At 41.0% G+C, this 18,710-nt stretch overlaps 1 protein-coding gene across 2 annotated transcripts in view; it reads right to left on the bottom strand.

Moving 5' to 3' along the window:
- Window positions 1-18,710, bottom strand: part of LOC144510047 (ubiquitin-conjugating enzyme E2 E1-like) — a 76,175-nt gene that overhangs the window by 3,601 nt on the left and 53,864 nt on the right. For both annotated transcript variants that reach the window (XM_078239266.1, XM_078239275.1), the window contains one exon: window positions 3,535-3,667. In XM_078239266.1, coding sequence (XP_078095392.1) covers window positions 3,535-3,667 — 133 coding nt within the window. The remainder of the gene's footprint in view (window positions 1-3,534; window positions 3,668-18,710) is intronic.

The raw sequence follows: 18,710 nt of genomic DNA, 5'->3' as shown, positions 1-18,710 counted from the left end.
CCAAGTTTGATTTCCAGCATCTCAAATGAACCTCAATTTTGTAACTCCCAAAATCATGAAATACCGCAGGCAATTTACACAAACGTGGCCACATTCCTAATTTCACCAATGCTGCACAAAGACGTAATACAGCCTTATTAAAACAGCACTTGGGAAACATTTAGTCCGAGGCGCCATTATGAGCATCTCAGTTACTGAGACTGAACATTATCATATCCTGTTCCCTCAAGAGCAGTGCTTAAATTTAGTTTCTTGTTTCAAATTGATGCTAGGCTATTTCAATTATTCTGATCCTACTGTACTTCAAAAAAAATTCTGTATCCATAATCTTCAGAGCATGTTCAAATCATCAGAGTAACTTCAAAAAAATGGGCTCGATTGCAGTGTTAAACTTTAAACCAGGTTTCAATCATTAGAATCACCCTATTTGATTTTAGTGGTGAGGAAGTTGAGGGGGGGGGGGGGGGGAAGCACCAATGAACTTCAGAACACAAAATTGTAACCACATTGTTTTGTTTTTGTTACTTTTATATTGGACAGTATCTAGTCACTTATAGTCCTACACTTTTATTTTAGTCAGAAATTAGGTGTGACTGATGTCCTTCAAATGTCTGATAACATTTGCAAACATAGGAAAATGAAGTTGCCTCTTGATTTAAAATATGAATTTCATTGGTTATTCTTTCTCGAAGGTGAATATAGTTTTATAGCCCAACACCTTATTCTCATCTGCATCAAGTTTTCACAACTGCCAGAGAGAGCAATGAAACTATTAACTGCCTGCCGACAATGTCCATTTTTAAGTGCATCTTCACACCGACACTGTTTTTCCCTTTTGGGGAATAGTGGGGGAAGTGGTGAAAGAATTCCTAAGCTGATGATGAGTCGTTGAACCGCATTGTGAACCGCATTGGCCAACAGTTCATAGCGTTGGACTCGAACCCAGAGCTTCTGGTTCAGCAGTAGGTGCGCCACCTCTGCACACCAAGACCTCCCCACAGTGTCCATTCACCTGCAGAATCCAACCACAGCTTCCAGCCAGATCAAACCATGGTGAACAACCTCCAGCTGCTCAGCAAGAGTTGCAAGCCAGGTCAACTTAAACTAATGGCAAGTTACTGCCAATGATACAAGCAGGAGGTGTCAGAAACTCTAAAATGGCACTTCATTTACCGGTATCTCTGTACTTTTATTAGCTGCAGTTTTTCACTTTCAGAGATCGAAATCTTCCTCACACAACACAAATCCAATTTGCATTCAAAAGGCATTTCAGTTTTTATTGTTTTATTTCCCCAAAGTGCAAAGTAAATGTTAGACATTTTCTTGTTATTACCCTCATACAGGTTTCAGTACAATCCTTCATGGCAGCAATTCAGAACCATTTAGAAAATATATCCATAGGTCAGTCAGATACAGCAAAAAAAAATGTAATCAAAACACAACACTATCCAATCAATATAGTTTCATGTGTCAACATTTACACTGATTAGAAGTGGCAATGCAATATCAGCTACCAAAGTAGAGCCCAAAATATTTTTCAATTACATTACAGCCTCTCATTATCCAAATGCAGTCCCATTAAATGGGAGTAAAAAACAACTGTAACATCCGGGGTGACTATGGAGTGTAGAATAATGTCTTGAACAGTTAACTGTGCACATTAGCCAAACTTTTGGTAAGTGAAATTTTACTGAACCTCTAAATTAACTCACTCAATGGCCTAGTAGGTGAAGAGACTATTTGATATAGCACAATCTCAGAGATTGTGAACATTGTAAACTCCCGGGGAGGAGGAGGAGGAGGAGGAATGTCCTCCCACAATCTAATAGTTTCTAGGCATCACTACTTAAGACTCTCACACAGTCAATGATCACTTGGTCGTGGTAGAGGAGAATGCCCAGTATATGCTGAATCATACCTCAGAGTGTGTCTTCATGACAGGAGGGGAAGCAACAAAGAAAAAGCAAAATAATTACTGAACAGTGGAAACTTCATTCTATGATGAGTTACCTTTTCAAGTAGTTGTAAGTATAGGAGTTTAGTCAAAGGATTACAGGTATGTGTGTTTATAAATAAAACGGTACACAACTAGATTTGGACCTGAAATGAGGCTAAACGGATGTTAACTGGTGAGTCGTAAAAGGATTAAACCCATCCCAAATTAATGACACTTGGATTTTGGAGTGCAGAGTAAAATTCCAAAATTGCCTATGAAAGCAAACATGGCAAAGTTTAGGATAGTGCCAATTAACTTGCAACAGCACATAATAAGCTAGCAGAATGAGCAGACAGCAGGTAGAATTTAATACAGGTCTAAGTGACGTGATGCTGGCAGAAGAAATAGGGGAGGAAATGTAGACTTAATGACATAGTTCTGAAAAGTGTGCAGGGACCTGCGCGTTTGGGTGCATAGATCTTTGAAGTCAGCAGAATATATTGAGAGAGTAATTAGAAAGGCATATCAGATTCTGAGCTTCATAAAAAGAGTACAAAAGCAGAGAATTTAGGTTGAACCTTTATAAAGCTCTGCTTGGCCACAGCTAGAGTATTGCATCCTGTTCTAGTCACCACACTTTAGGAAGCATGCAAAGGGTCCTTGAGATTTACCAAGGACGATGGGACACAGTTTGGTAATAACCTAGAATTCACTGCCCACGAAGGTGGAGGAAGAGCAGACTATCAACGATTTTCAAAAGGAAACTGGATGGACACGAGAGAAATAAGCTTGCAGGGCTATGGGGATAGTGTGGGGGGAATGGGACTAAGTGGATTGTTGTACCAGGAGCTGCAGTGGGCATGGGCTGAACGGCCTCCTCTCTGCCATTATGGCTCTGATTTTAACTTTAGTTCTGGTCATTCTTTTCACATGATGCAATGTGCCTGTTACAATAAAACAAAAAAAAAGTCTTGACCAAAAACATTTCCATTTTTTCTACAAATAGAAGTTGACTTTAATCTAAGCTTTTTTTTTTAAAAAGGCAAATTGGCGTTCAGACCTATAATAAGTGCTATAAATGTAGAGGAATCCCATGCATGTGAGGGAAGAAAAGTTAGACACAGCCCTTGAATATCAATGGTAAACATTACATCCATTTCTAATGGTTTACAAAGTACTCTGAAGCAAAGCACTGAGAAACCCTGGAATATTACTACCACAACAATAGCACACTAAATTGAACTTTTTCCACAAATAGTTCATTACCCTTCTACTAGGCTCCTTGGAGTGGAGCAGAATCCTTTCTTAGTAAGAGAAACCGATATAAGCAGCAACATTGCTGCTGCGTTTTATATATACTTAAAACCCATCTGTATCACCCAGTGTAAGCAGTGGTATACACTATCCCAAACTGGCACTAGCAAAATCTCAACACTTAGGAATCATATCTCAAATACTCAAATGAGAAGTGGCTTTCAGAAACAAGCACAGACTAATTTTAAACTATTAGGGCAACAAGTTATAAATAAATTAGTCATATGGTCGCATTATAAACACACTCAAACATACGAAGCGCATTGTGAAAAAAGTCCCCTTACCTTGGGTGGTTTGAAAGGATATTCTGCTGAAAATACAATGTCAAGGAAGAACACACCACCTTCATAAACTGACCCAGGGGGCCCCAGAATCGTTGACCTCCATTCATAAACATTATCGCCTTTTGGTCCAGCACTGAAAAGTAAAAAGGAAATTGAAATAAATTATTAAAAGATTAATACTGAAAAGAAATCGCAAACAATGCATGTCTTAATGCATGCTTTGTAAGAGATCATTGGTTATTTTTATTTTGCAGAAACAGGAGTCACTCTATTCCTTATGACTAGAGCATTCAATAAGACTACCTAGGGGAAAGAAGCTTGTAAGTTTTAGAACACCATGTGGCAGAGAGAAAGGGAAGGTCGGGGGGGGGGGGGGGGTTTGAGGCGGGCAAGAGTGAGGCTGCAATTGTCTAAGGTACTGGTGAGGCCGCAACTAGAGTAGTGTGCGCAATTTTGGTCCCCTTGTTTGTGAAAGGATATATTGGCCTTGGAGGGAGTACAGAGAAGGTTCACCAGGTTGATACCAGAGATGAAGGAGTATGAGGAGAGATTGAGTAGATTGGGCCTGTACTCGTTGGAGTTTAGAAGGCTGAGGGGAGATCTTATAGAGACATATAAGATAATGAAGGGGCTAGACAGGGTAGAGGCAGAAAGATTCTTTCCACTTAGAAAGGAAACAAGAACTAGAGGACAGCCTCAAAATAAGGGGGAGTCGGTTTAGGACAGAGTTGAGGAGGAACTTCTTCTCTCAGAGGGTAGTGAATCTCTGGAATTCTTTGCCCATTGAAGCAGTGGAGGCTACCTCATTAAATATGTTTTAAGACACAGGTAGATAGATTTCTGATCAATAAGGGAATTAAGGGTTATGGGGAGCGGGCGGGTAAGTGGAACTAAACCACTATCAGATCAGCCATGATCTTATTGAATGGCGGGGCAGGCTCGAGGGGCTAGATGGCCTACACCTATTTCTTATGTACTGATGAGTGGGATGTGGACAGAGGCAGTCAGAGAGGAAGAAGGACAGGATTTATTCAAGCTACAAGCTGTAGACAAGTGACCCTTTCTAACTATGAAGATCCGAAGTTTCTACCCCTTATGGCAATCCAATAGAATTCTAGAATATTAATGACAAAATCTACATATTACACTTTGATATTCCCACAACAAAAGGACAACGTCACTGACAAAGAAGTTGATCATCTAAGTTTATATTTGTCCCATTAATCTTCAATGATGTTCTTAACACGATATTCATGCAACTTTTTCTTTAAAAGTCAATGAGATGTAGTTACTAGTCTGGAGGGAATGATCTATTAATTGTATTTTGTATTACGTTGTCTAGTTCTGCAATCAGATAAATTAAGCAACCTACATTGTCTGCATTGATGAATCAGAACATGACTGGGATCACAGAATCAAAAAAGCATCAAGCAGTCATGATAACACTGGTGCTGGAGAGTCATAGCAAAGTCTTGACACAATGGCATGTATCATTAGAACACAGACCTAAAATTGTTCAAAATCTGCTTTTTGACAGTGGATCCCTATTCCAAAATGGATGGCAGGGTCTTAAAGCACAGAAGAAAAAAATATATATCTCTATCTATCTAAAGTTGTTTGAATAATGAAAATGAGCAAACAAATTGAAACCAGAGAACATGCACTATTATTTTATTCTGTTGCTTGTTGTACAGGTAATTACAATAATAAATCTATTTTTGACCTCTGAAGAGCTCTATTATTAGAATCATATGGGTTTAAGCGCCGTGGTGTACTAAAATTGAATGACTAGCCCAAGGAGGTCAAAATTTTGTAATCTTTTCTTCAACGATGGGATGTTGAATTCTTAATGTCTCTTTCACAATTTAATCAAAAGAACCAACCTAGTCATTCTACTTTGAACATTTTTCCCCAATATACCCTTGCCCTGTTCATAAGATCACAATGGATTAAGACAACCATCCAGGCCATTTTAATTTATGCTTCCAGTAAAATCCTGAAATCTCTCTCCGCAGCCAGGATCCAATTTTTTTTTAAAAAGTTATTCCGGGTCTCCACAGGGACTTTATTCATAAAGTCAACGGCTAAACATTTCTGGAAAATGTAGAGGTAGTCTGACCTCTGCAGTTTACAAAATTGTTTGGCTAGTGATTCGAGAAAATAACGTTAAATAAATCAATGACTTCCATAAAAAAAAAAGTGAAAAGCTGGACATAAACAGGAGATTAGATATCTTCTAGGGGGGAAAAAAATGGTTTTCCTGTTAGCAGATGCCGACTGGCCAGTTAAGTAGCTGTAATTCAGATTTTCAGTATTCACAACTTTTTATTAATCAATGACCTCCATGTTTTCCCTTGAAGACCAGACAGCAACTTGGCTGCACATTCACCATGCGAGACTTCGACCTCATTACTTAATGTCTGGCTTTGACAATTATCAATTCCTTTTTTTAAAGGAAGAACTCAGCATAGATTTTTTTTCTCCAGAATGCAAAAGTTTGTTTTGGAACCTTACCATTTACATTTGTCCAAAGTACACAAGAGAAGCATGAAAATAATTTCCATTTTAACCTGCATTCCTGACGTTTCAATTTTCTGCTCTATACATTCCTGAGAAGCTGAAATATCTATTTAAAACTGCATTAATGATGGCTTGCAACTGTAACAGAAGATGTTGACAACAGGTAGGTGTACAGTTTGGTCTCTTTACTTGAGAAAGGATATACTGGCACTGGAGGGGGTGCAGAGGACGTTCACTAGGTTGATTCCGAGAGTTGAGGGGGTTGGCTTATGGATGAGAGACGGAGTAGACTGGGACTATACTCATTGGAATTCAGAAGAATGAGGGGAGATCTTATAGAAACATAAGATTACGAAGGGAAGTTGTTTCCACTGGCGGGTGAAACTAGAACTAGGGGGCATAGCCTCAAAATAAGGGGAAGCAGATTTAGGACTGAGTTGAGGAGGAACTTCTTCACGCAAAGGGTTGTGAATCTGTGGAATTCCCTGCCCAGTGAAGCAGTTGAGGCTACCTCATTGAATGTTTTTAAGGCAAGGATAGATAAGTTTTTGAACAGTAAAGGAATTAAGGGTTATGGTGAGCGGGCGGGTAAGTGGAGCGGAGTCCACAAAAAGATCAGCCATGATCTCATTGAATGGCGGAGCAGGCTCGAGGGGCCATACGGCCTACTCCTGCTCCTGGTTTTTATGTTCTTACGAAGCATTTTTTATTTGGAGAAAATCTGACTGAGGATTTAAAAAAGAGACAATTGTTACAGTCTGATTTCTGATTACATTTTGCAGTAGGTTCACTCTAAACTTTCCAAAACACTCCCAGCGACCCCTGTACTTTCTCATTGTTACCCAAAAAAGGTAAAGTCAAGCAGGGTTAACACAGGCAAAGTCAAGCAGGGTTAACACTGGTAAAGTCAAGCAGGGTTAGAACATAGAAAAGCTACAGCACAAACAGGCCCTTCGGCCCACAAGTTGCGCCGAACATGTCCCTACCTACTAGGTTTACCTATAACCCTATATCTTACTAACTTCCATGAACTTATCCAAAAGTCTCTTAAAAGACCCTATCGAATCCGCCTCCACCACCACTACCGGCAGCCGATTCCACCCTCTGAGTGAAAAACTTAACCCTAACATCTCCTCTGTACCTACTCCCCAGAACCCTAAAGCTGTGACCTCTTGTGGCAACCATTTCAGCCCTGGGTAAAAGCCTCTGAGAATCCACTCTATCAATACCCCTCAACATCTTATACACCTCTATCAGGTCACCTCTCATCCTTCACCTCTCCAAGGAGAAAAGACCTGGCTCTCTCAACCTATCCTCATAAGGCATGCCACCTAATCCAGGCAACATTCTTGTAAATCTCCTCTGCACCCTTTCTATGGCTTCCACATCCTTTCTGTAATGAGGCGACCAGACCTGGGCACAGTACTCCAGGTGGAGTCTGACCAGGGTCCTATACAGCTGCAGCATTACCTCCCGATTTCTAAACTCAATTCCTCTATTGATGAAGGCCAGTATTCCATATGCCTTCTTAACCACAGCCTCTACCTGCGACGCTGCTTTGAGCGTCCTATGAACCCGGACCCAAAGATCCTTCTGATCTTCCACACTGCCAAGCGTCTTACCCTTAATATTATATTCTTTCATCCTATTCGACCTGCCAAAATGAACCACCACACACTTATCTGGGTTGAAGTCCATCTGCCACTTCTCCGCCCAGTCTTGCATCTTATCTATGTCTCGTTGCAACTGCTGACATCCCTCTACACTATCCACAACACCACCAACCTTTGTGTCATCAGCAAACTTGCCAACCCATCCTTCCACTTCCTCATCCAGGTCATTTATAAAAATCACAAAGAGCAAGGGTCCCAGAACAGATCCCTGGGGCACTCCACTGGTGACCGACCTCCAGGCTGAAAAAGACCCATCTATAACCACTCTTTGCCTTCTGAGGGCAAGCCAGTTCTGAATCCACAAGGCAATGTCCCCTTGTATCCCATGCCCCTTCACTTTCTCAATAAGCCTTGCATGTGGCACCTTATCAAACGCCTTGCTGAAATCCATATAAACTACATCTACCGCTCTTCCCTCGTCTATGTGTCTAGCTACATCTTCAAAGGCTCGTAAGGCATGATCTGCCTTCGACAAAGCCGTGCTGGCTATTTCTGATCATACTATTCCGCTCCAGATGTTCATAAATCCTGCCACTCAGGATCTTCTCCATCAACTTACCAACCACTGAGGTTAGACTCACTGGTCTATAATTTCCCGGGCTATCTCTTCTCCCTTTCTAGAATAACAGAACCACATCCACAATCCTCCAATCCTCCGGAACCTCTCCCGTCTCCACTGATGAGGCAAAGGTCATCGCCAGAGGCTCAGCAATCTCTTCCCTCGCCTCCCACAGTAACCTGGGGTACATCCCATCTGGTCCTGGCGATTTATCTAACTTGATGCTTTTCAAAAGCTCCAACACATCCTCTTTCCTAATGTCCACATGCTCAATCTTCTCAGTCCACTGCAAGTCTGCACTGCAACTACCAAGATCCTTTTCCACTGTGAATACTGAAGTAAAGTATTCACAGTGGGTTAACACAGGTAAAGTCAAGCAGGGTTAACACAGGTAAAGTCAAGCAGGGTTAACACAGGTAAAGTCAAGCAGGGTTAACACAGGTAAAGTCAAGCAGGGTTAACACAGGTAAAGTCAAGCAGGGTTAAGAAGGCGGAGAATAAGGGAGGCAAAATGGGAGGGCAGGAGCAATAGAAAAGGGAAAATGAGGGGACAGCAATGCTGAAAGAAGTAGAATTCAAATCAGCAGAAGAATTGAGGCATGGAACAGTTGACCTGGTTGAGTTTGTGGGGATGGTGTGGAATTGTAGTTCGGGCAAGGGTTTGAGTAAAAGGGAAAATTAAGTTAGGGGATAACATGTGAGGGGCGATGGGAGTTCAGGTGGGGAAATAACTCTTGCTCAAGGGATGGGTGCTGGTCTATGTTGACTTAATGGAGGGGGTACTCCCCACTCATTTTTAAAACCTTTTCTATTTTTCTGTAGGGTCTCCGTTTCTTGCTCAAGAAGAGCTTCAGGACCAAACTTTCCTCAGGTAAAGGAGTGGGTAGAACTGCAATCTTGAGTAATTCACAATTTCTCAATGGACAATGGTTTCATGGTCATCATAAATTTTTAATTCTAGATTTTATTTAGTGAATCTCAAATTTCACCATCTACCATGGTGAGATTCAAATCCAGGTCCCCAGAGCATCACCCTGGATCTCTGGATTACTAGTCCAGTGGCAATACTACTACACCACCACCTCCCCTAAATTAGAGATTGTCACATTGTTTTGGTTCTAAATTTGTTGTAATCAATTGTTATTTTTTACAATGCCTGCTGGTCAACATCTTTAGACAGTGTCCCTTTTAACATCTTATAAATATAACAATGTTACTAAGTGAACAATTACAGAAAATATAAAGAGGCATGGAGCAGAATTCCTGAGTAATGGCTTTGACATATAGTACTGCCTGCCTGTCCCAGAGACTGAAACCTTGTGATCCCTTCAGTCGCAAACCACTCCCTTGGCCCCAATTTGACTAATTAGACAGGGGACAACAGCCACAATGCACACATCTATCTTTCACCCTCCATAACCTGCTTTCAAGCTCGTCACTTTTCAAGTTCAGACTGAAGCCTTACTACATATTTTCCACAAATATAACTCTATGCTTTGAATCTGAAAGATAAACAGGGAAATTGTGCATTTGGAGTGAAATTCATTACACTGTTAAAACTGAACAAAAATTACTAGTTGAAACAAATCCTAGTAAGATTACAATTCAAATTGGTAACGTGTAAAGGAAATGACGTGAATGCAAGTCCAATCAAAATAGACTCACAAAATTCTATTATGCATGTTCCCCGTCCCGAATCCTTCTCTCACTGAATCACACATCCACCTTTCAATCTTCCATCAATAATAGTGTAAATTAGCCTCCAGGGAGTACACATATGTGGCCCTTTCCAAGACCCTGCCGCCTCAAAATAGAATTTAGTCAAATCACCTGCAGTGATCAAATGGAGAGGATAAAATCTAATTAGACAATTACCGTATCACTTAGCATGTGCATTTTCTGATGTCAGGTCAGCAAACCAGCAGCGCAGGAAAAATCGTAAATGCAAAAATACATCCCACTACTTCACAGAATTCGAAGTTAATGCTCCATCTTTCCACCACTAAGGTACATATTTGTTTTTTAAAAAAAGCTTCTTTTAGGTGTTCACACTTCTTGCAATTTGAAAGTAACTTATGTAAAACACACTTCTATAATAAGACTCATTGCCAAAATGAATCACCAGTGATTCAACGGATAGGATTAAACCTAATTAAACAATTACTCTGTCACACTTTTAGACTTCAAATATTTAGAGCTTAAATAAAAACTGAGCATCATTTAGTTCAACCAGAAGCAGTTTTAGTTTTGAAAATGGTACATCTCTTTAATGCTCTCAGTAAATGTGTACTCTTAATGCCAATTTATTTTGCTTGGCTGACATCCAGTATTGGATGAGCAGACATTGTCTTTGGCCCCTATGATGAACTCCATTCCCCAATCGCCTGAAGCTGAACCAGAACATATCCAATCTTGATACTGTGCTCAACTTCAAGATGAGCTTCGGCCTACCTATTTGCCCCATCAGCAAGACTGTGCACTTCCACCTTTATAACATCACAACTCCAGCTCTACCTCAGCTCATCCTTTCCTGATACCCTCATTCATGCCTTTGTTACCTCTAGGCATAAATATTCAAATGCACTCCTGGCTGGCTCCCCATCTTCCACCCTACATAAACTTGAGCATATCCAAAATTCTGCCTCTCTACCTTAACTCAAATTCTTGTTCAATTATTACCCATGCTTGGTGACCTATACTGGTTCACAGTTCGACAAAACCTCAAGTTTAAAATAATTATCCTGGTTTTTAAACCACTCCATCACCGTAATTCTACCGCCCTGCCCGCCACGGGAATTGGAGCGGGCGAGGGGTGGATAATGGAAAGGTCAGTTGACCTTGGGTGGAATTTTCCGGTCTCGGGGTCGAGTGAGGCTGTAAAATCCTGCCCCATGGCTGGAACTCTACCACCTCGCCCGTCTTGGAATCAGCACGGGCAAGGATCCAACAAAGAAAATCGCCGTTGATCTTGGGCGGGAATTTCCGATCTCGCTCAAGTGAGGCCACAAAATCCCACCCAATATCTCAAACTTCCTCCTGCTAAGTCTCCAAGATGTCTGCATTCCACCAATTCTGGCATCTTGCACAATCATGATTTTGTAGTTGCTCCACCATCAGCATTTATGCTCTCAACTGTCTTGGCCCTAAGCTCTGGAATTCACTTTTTAAAATTCTCACCTCTCTTTCTTCCTTTTATGATGATCCTTAGATTCTTCCTATTTGACCAGGTTTCGATCATCTGTCCTGATAATTTAACACTGAGCTACAGAGTAAGTTTTGATAACGCTCTTGTTTAAGCATTTTGGAAGTTTTGCTACATTAGAAGCACAATATAAATCCAAGTTCTTGTTGATTAAGTTCACCATTACTTATGCTGCTGTGATTATCCAATTTGAAAATATAAGTGCAATGCTCAATTTTTAATTCACCTTTTAACTACTTCAGTTGGGTGCCTACTGCTTATGGGTGGGGTAGCCATTCTGGCCCGGATTTGGCCTCCAGGAAATTAGTTTGGAGTGGGATGGTTTCAGCAAACCAGTTTGCCAGAAGCATGATATTAAACACCTGCCTGCCTACATTCCTACCCTCACCTGGGCCCTGTCCAGTATCTCTCAATGGCAAAATCAGGTAATATAGAAAATGTATTTATTTAAAAATGCCTAATCATCTTTCCATGCAAAAGTCATGGTTTCTATATGAATCATAATCACTTTACAAAATGGGCCATTCCCACATTGTTATTCCAATGTCCTGGCTATTTATCATTCTCACCCGTTTCCCCCACCACCCCCATTGCATTTTAATTCAATATTTTTAATCACAGCATAGAACTTTCAATTTCATCTGTTCATTTTGCACATTTAGTTTTCAATAGTTGAAGGATAAAAGGTCATTCCCATCATCCTTTTAGGATAGGCGTTTTGCTGTCTTTCCCAAAAGACTTTGAAACAAACTGGAGGTTGAATTTTCAAAATCTTTATTGCAGACAAGTGTGGAACTTTCACAAATGTAAAAGAAAAGGATAACCTGTATAAAAATACCACACAGAGAACAGAATCCCTACAGTGCAGAAAGTGGCCATCTGGCATATCAAAGTGCACCAACTCTCCGAAACAGCTTCCCACCCAGACCTTGCCCTCTGCTCTATCCTTGTAACCCCATGCATTTACTATGGCAATCCCCCTAATCTACACATCTTTGGACATTAAGGGGCAATTTAGCATGGCCAATCCACCTAATCTGCACATCTATGCGCCGTGGGAGGAAACCGGAGCACCCGGAGGAAACCCATGCAGACCCAGGGAAAATGTGTAAACTCTGCACAGTGACCCAAGGCCAGAATCGAACTCAGGTCCCTGGCGCTGTGAAACAGCAGTGCTAACCACTGTGCCACCATGGGAACAATATCAACTGTTTGTGGTTTTTTGATATTTAGAAAGAAAACATTATTAAGAGTCAACGTTCAAGTTGGAAGAACTCTTCTGAACTATTCTTGAGGCTTCATTGAAAAAATAAATTAGAAACAATAAATTTAGAGCATGTTACGGGATAATTTATTTGCTTGTGAAAATTTATTTTTAAAGGCTGTACAAGTTGATAATTTCATTCAATACACATATGGTGCTCGTTAGGGATGCCCCCATCCCCATGTTGTTTTCTTAAGTTTATTAACTTTTAACAAGCAGAAATTTACATTCAACATTTCAAAATAAAAACTGAAGACAGGAGTTGAGGAAAGTGAATGTAAACAACATGCAGGAACATATGGGAAGTGAAGCATAGTAGAATCAAGGAAAGTTTGGGTCCATTTTCCGGAAACTCTGTCCCCACAATACTGCAGATCCCAGCAATGTCAATGTTTCAAGATCCCATCCCAAGGTCAGTTAGTTTTCAGGAACGCTCTCCTCAGAGTTCCTGGGACAGCCCCCAGCCTCCATGACTAATGCACCCCAACCCTGCCATCTGTTCAATGCTTACAATTCCCATAACTTCCTCCAGTATTCTAAGAACTCATTCCCAAGACCATCAGGAAATACTTCCTCATGCAGAGTGTGATCAATACTTGGAATGGTCTTCCAGGTAATGGAGGGGGGGGGGGGGGGGGGAATCTGAGAAGCCATTCCAGATGCTGGAGAATTAGATTTCCCTGGATGATGAGCTAATCAGGCTCGAATCCCTCATCTGTACATTTATGATCAATTACTGCAGGTGACACAAACAGAGGAGTATTCATTCTAAACGTTGGAGTCAAGTAACTTCCAGGAGACTCAAACTGAAGCCCAATATTTCTACGGCAAATCACTGTTTACTGCCATTGAAATATTTGCAAAAATTACATGGATGTGAGAAGCAGCAAACAAAATCCTTTGTCTTTTAAAAAGGTGTCCTTTCCCATACCCACTTATCCTTTTTTACTACAGCTGCTCAAACTCTGCCTCCTAGGGCACAAATTACACCAATACTATAAAACAGGGATTCTCAGCTGGGGGCCCGCCACAAGATTTCAAGGAACCCACCCAAAAAAAAGGTTTGCACCAATTTAAGCTGCTGCTAAATATCGGTGACGAGACCCACTTGCTGCCGCCAAGTGGCTCCCTCCAGAACCGCAGCGATTAGGGAATTAACATTGAGCTATTCACTTAATCAGACACCGTTACCCCCGCTGTCACCGAGTGTCCTTAGACTAAACTCATCACCTGACAGTTAAATGTAATGTGATACTCAGGATAGCTTTATACAAGAAAGGAAACACATTGAGGAGAGCGAGACAAGAATTCAAACTCCTCGGTTCTTTCTAGGAATGGCCACAATTAAATATTTAGAGCTTGTGTTGGAGCAGAATGGGCGGATAAGCGAGAAAGCAATGTTTCCAATTAATCACTTTCAACAGATAAATACAGGGTCCAGATATGTATTCCAAACGCTAATCCGTAAAGACCAATTCTATTGACCTGACCGCACAGAGGTTAGGAGCACATTAAAGGCAAGATCTGGCAGCAGAGGAAATTGCATATCAGCAATATGCAATCCCTGACCGGCAAGACACCCCCCCTTGATTGTGCGTGGAGCAAATGCGGATAAGCTGCTACCGAGGTTGCTGATCTGTGCAGGACTGCCATCCATGTCCTTAGAGCTGCTGGCCCAATCTGAAAGCCAGAAGCTCAGCAGCATCATCACTTACGCTGGCCACTGTTGAGGAACAAAGAACAGTACAGCACAGGACCAGGTCCTTTGGCCCATCAAGTCTGTGCTGACACAGATGCCTCTCTAATCTAATATTTTCTTGTCTCTACGTGGTCCATTTCCCTCTATTCATTTATCTATCCAGATGCCTCTTGAACGTTGTTATAGAATCTGCTTCTACCACCTTCTCTGGCAGCACGTTCCAGGCATTCACCCCCTCAAAAAAACTTGCCCCTTAAATCTCTTTTAAAAAGTTTCCCCCTCTCACTTTCAACCTATGCCCCCGAGTAATTGACCCTTCAACCCTGGGGAAAAAACTCCAACTATCCACTCTATCCAAGATGTGGAGATGCCGGCATTGGACTGGGGTGAGCACAGTAAGAAATCTCACAACACCCAGGTTAAAGTCCAACAGGTTTATTTGGAATCATGAGCTTTCGGAACGCTAATCCTTCATCAGGTGAGTGGTTGATGAAGGAGCAGCGTCCGAAAGCTCGTGACTCTAAATAAACCTGTTGGACTTGAACCTGGTGTTGTGAGACTTCTTACTTTGCCCACTCTATCCAAGCCTGTCATAATCGTGTAAACCTCCATCAGGTCCCCCCTTATCCTTGGATGCTCCAATTAAAACAATCCAAGTTTGTTCAATCTTCCTTCATAGTCCATATCCTCCAAATTGGGCAACATCCTGAGGGTAAATCTCTTCTGCATCCTTTCCAATGCATCAACATCCTTCTGGTAGTTTGGCGACCAGAATTGTACACAATACTCCAAATGCGGCCTAACCAAAGCCGACAGCAGATAGGCCAAAGGAATGTTAAAATACTTTATTACATTGATGGAGGGGAGCCTATTGCTGGTATTGCAAGGGCTACGATCCCTGCCCAAGGCCTCCTCTTTGAACAAATAAATACTTTGCCATATCCCACCCGGGCTACTGCCTTCATTCAGCTGGTGACTTCACCACCTAACAAGGGTTTGATCAGCTTTTGACAAAATGCTGATGGCCTGTAAAGTGGTCCCATATTGGGCATTGTGGCAGGAAGCCGGTCCCACCATCGGTGGTTGGGGAGCTGATCCACTACACCTGCACCCACCCCACTTTAACTACAAGTTGGGGCAACTTGCCTTCAGTGCAGTGGGTGGGTTTACACAGGGCTGATGGCAGGGTGTCAAACCACCTTTATGTTCTCTATGTTTAAATCCAATGCCATTTATCAAACTCATCCACCATCAACTACAATTTGGGAAATACACAGCCTCATGTCAGGGGTTCTGTTAACATATATCTAAAACTCTCTGCAGTTAGGTAAATAGAGACTGCTTGTCAGGAGCAGAGTTGGAATCAATATCTGGTTATTCAATCAATGTTTGCAGGTTTATTTGGAATCACGAGTTTTTGGAGCACTGCTCCTTCCTCAGGTGAGTGAAGAGGTGGGTTCACAAACACGGCATTATATAGACAGAGACACAACTGCAAGATAATGGTTGGAATGAGAGTCTTTACAGGTAATCAAGTCTTTACAGGTACATAAAGTGCGAGTGGAGAGGGGGATAATCACAGGTTAAAGAGGTGCGAATTGTCTCAAGCCAAGAGTTAGTAGGATTTTGCAAGCCCAGGCCAAATGGTGGGGGTTGAGGCTGGGCTCGTGTGCGGAACTTGGCAATGAATCATTATATCTTTAATGTTGCAGAAATTTTACTAATGCTGCTTTCAAAAATATAATGCTTTTCAAAAAAAAAGACCTGAATTCCGCCATGGCCCAAGATGACTGATTTTTCAAGCTCACTACATTTATTGACTGTACATCTATTGATTGACCACCTCAAAGGTTGTGGAACTTGTGAAAAGGCACACTCGTGGTTAAAGAGGCTGCGATACAAAAACCATAAAGTATATAAAGAAAAGAAATAGACATTACATTTACATTATCTGCCATATTTTTCAACTTGCTCTTGATTTGCTTCTAACCTCATTTCTAAGATTTTCCTCATTGATTTGGTGGGTAGCAAACAACATCCCTGAGAAAGAGGACAAAATAAAAGCCAGTCAGAATTTCAACTGCTTGGTGCCATCAAGTGATGTATGGTTATGGAGATGTGCAGAAGTTAGATAAGAATTTGATTGACTGCTTATCACAGGAACATGCTGATGAAGCTCACAAACTCAGATCACACAAAGATAGAAGAACCTCCATTTACATATCACCTTTCCACAGACTCAAGATACCACAACGTGGCTTATAGCCAAATAGCATGCAGTAATGTTCTATAAACAGCAATGGAATAAATGACCAGAAGTAAATTAAATACACAAACAGATTTAGGCACAGATTGAGGAATAAATATGGCCAGGACACCAGATGCTTTTCTTCAAATAGTGCAATGGAATCATTTTTCTACTTGAAAGGACAGACAGGGCCTAAGTTTAAGGTCTCATCTCTGAGTGCACCTGACAGTACTGGGAGGGGCAGTCTTGGTTATGCGCTCAAAGCACTCGAATGGAGCTGGAACCCACGACTATCTAATGCAGAAGTGAGAATACCACCAACTGAGCTGACACACGAGGCAAGATACAGGACCTCAGCACCCTTGAAATTACCATTAGGAGGAGTCTCTACCTCCAGAACAGCATGGTCAACTTAATTTACGAAACTAATTTTTAAAAAAATTACAAGACAAATACAAAATCTTGTTTATTTTTAAGCTAATTCCTCCCACACCTCCTCCCCCCCGACACCATCTGAAAGATACAAACACTACCTACGATAAAATATTTGGTTACACAATTTTTTGCCACTTTTCAGTCAACAGCAGCTTGCATTTGTATGGTGGCTTTGATACAAGGCAGTTCATATGGGAATAGATTGCTCACTTGCACGGCAATAGATTTAGGAATACTGACCAAATGAGGAGACCTTTAAAAAGGCAGGAGAGTAGTATGAAAAAATGGTTTAGGAAGTTGCAGAAGGCAGGGCCTAGACAGGTTAGAATGACGAAAGTGAATGAAAAACACTACTTTATCACTGCGACTGCTTTGACAAAATTATATTCCTAAACTGTACAGAGAATTGCTGATAATATTATCATGCAAGACAAAAATACTTCCTACTACCCTTTCCGCAGAATTTTAATAGTAGCATTGAGGTGCAAAATTATCAGTGATTCACACTGAACTATTCCCAACTAGTCTAGAGTAAACTGTAAAGCAACTAGAAAACAATGTTCTCTAACAAGCCCTCAATTGTTTTAATATATTCATTCATGGGATATGGGCATTGATGCTAAGACAAGCAATTATTGCCCATCTCCAACTGCCCTCAAGAATGTGACGACAAGCCACCCTCTTGAACCGCTGCAGGTTGTCGTATAACTTTTGATACAGCTGAGGGGCTTGCTGGGTGATTCCATTAAGAGTCAAACACATTGCTGTGTGTCAGATTGGGAAAGGACAGCAAGTTTCCTTCCCTAAAGGACATTAACCCTTTGGGTTTTTATCGCTTTTATTGATATTAGATTTTTATTACAAGTTTATTTAATGAACCGAATTCATATTCCCCTGGAGTTTGGTAGAATTTGAACTCAAATCTCAGATTATTAGTCCAGGTCTCTGGATTATTAGTTCAGTAATATAACCACCGCATGTGCAGAGTGCTATCAGAGATGGAGCAGATTTCACATACCCACTATTGAGCTTTGCTGAAATTCTAAAGAGAGGAGGAGAAACTTAGTTGTGTAAATGTGTTTCATATATCCATAGTGATCCACACAAACCTTGAGCTGAATTATTGCATCTCATGCACATCTGTCAGATTCTGGACATCACACTTCGTTTAGATGCATTACTTTTTATAAAAAGTAATTGACCCAGTGTCTTAAGTTAATAAGCACATTCCAATAGCCAATTAAACACTGCAGCGAAGTACAAAACTTCACTATATCACATGTCCATTCTTCAAGCAACAAATCATTAAATTTACTGTGAACAACACTACAGAAAGTCCTCTCATTCTTCAGCAAATCATTTTTAATAGCCCCCAATGTGATTAAGATGTCACCATAGCCAAGAGGACCCCATTATCAAGACGTCTAATATACGTTTCAACCTTTTCAAATCTTGCATATTTTGAGAGTTTAGCATTGGCACAATGCTTGTGTTTTTAGTATGGTACAAATTTAGGTGTCATAAAAGCAGCTTAAATAAAACCAGATCAGTCTCCATTGAGAAAAACTACTGAGCT

This window comes from Mustelus asterias, chromosome 2, assembly GCF_964213995.1.
Source record: "Mustelus asterias chromosome 2, sMusAst1.hap1.1, whole genome shotgun sequence".
NCBI classification, from domain to species: domain Eukaryota; kingdom Metazoa; phylum Chordata; class Chondrichthyes; order Carcharhiniformes; family Triakidae; genus Mustelus; species Mustelus asterias.
Note: the sequence above shows the minus strand (reverse complement) of the source record. Positions and strands in the feature narration are given on the sequence as shown.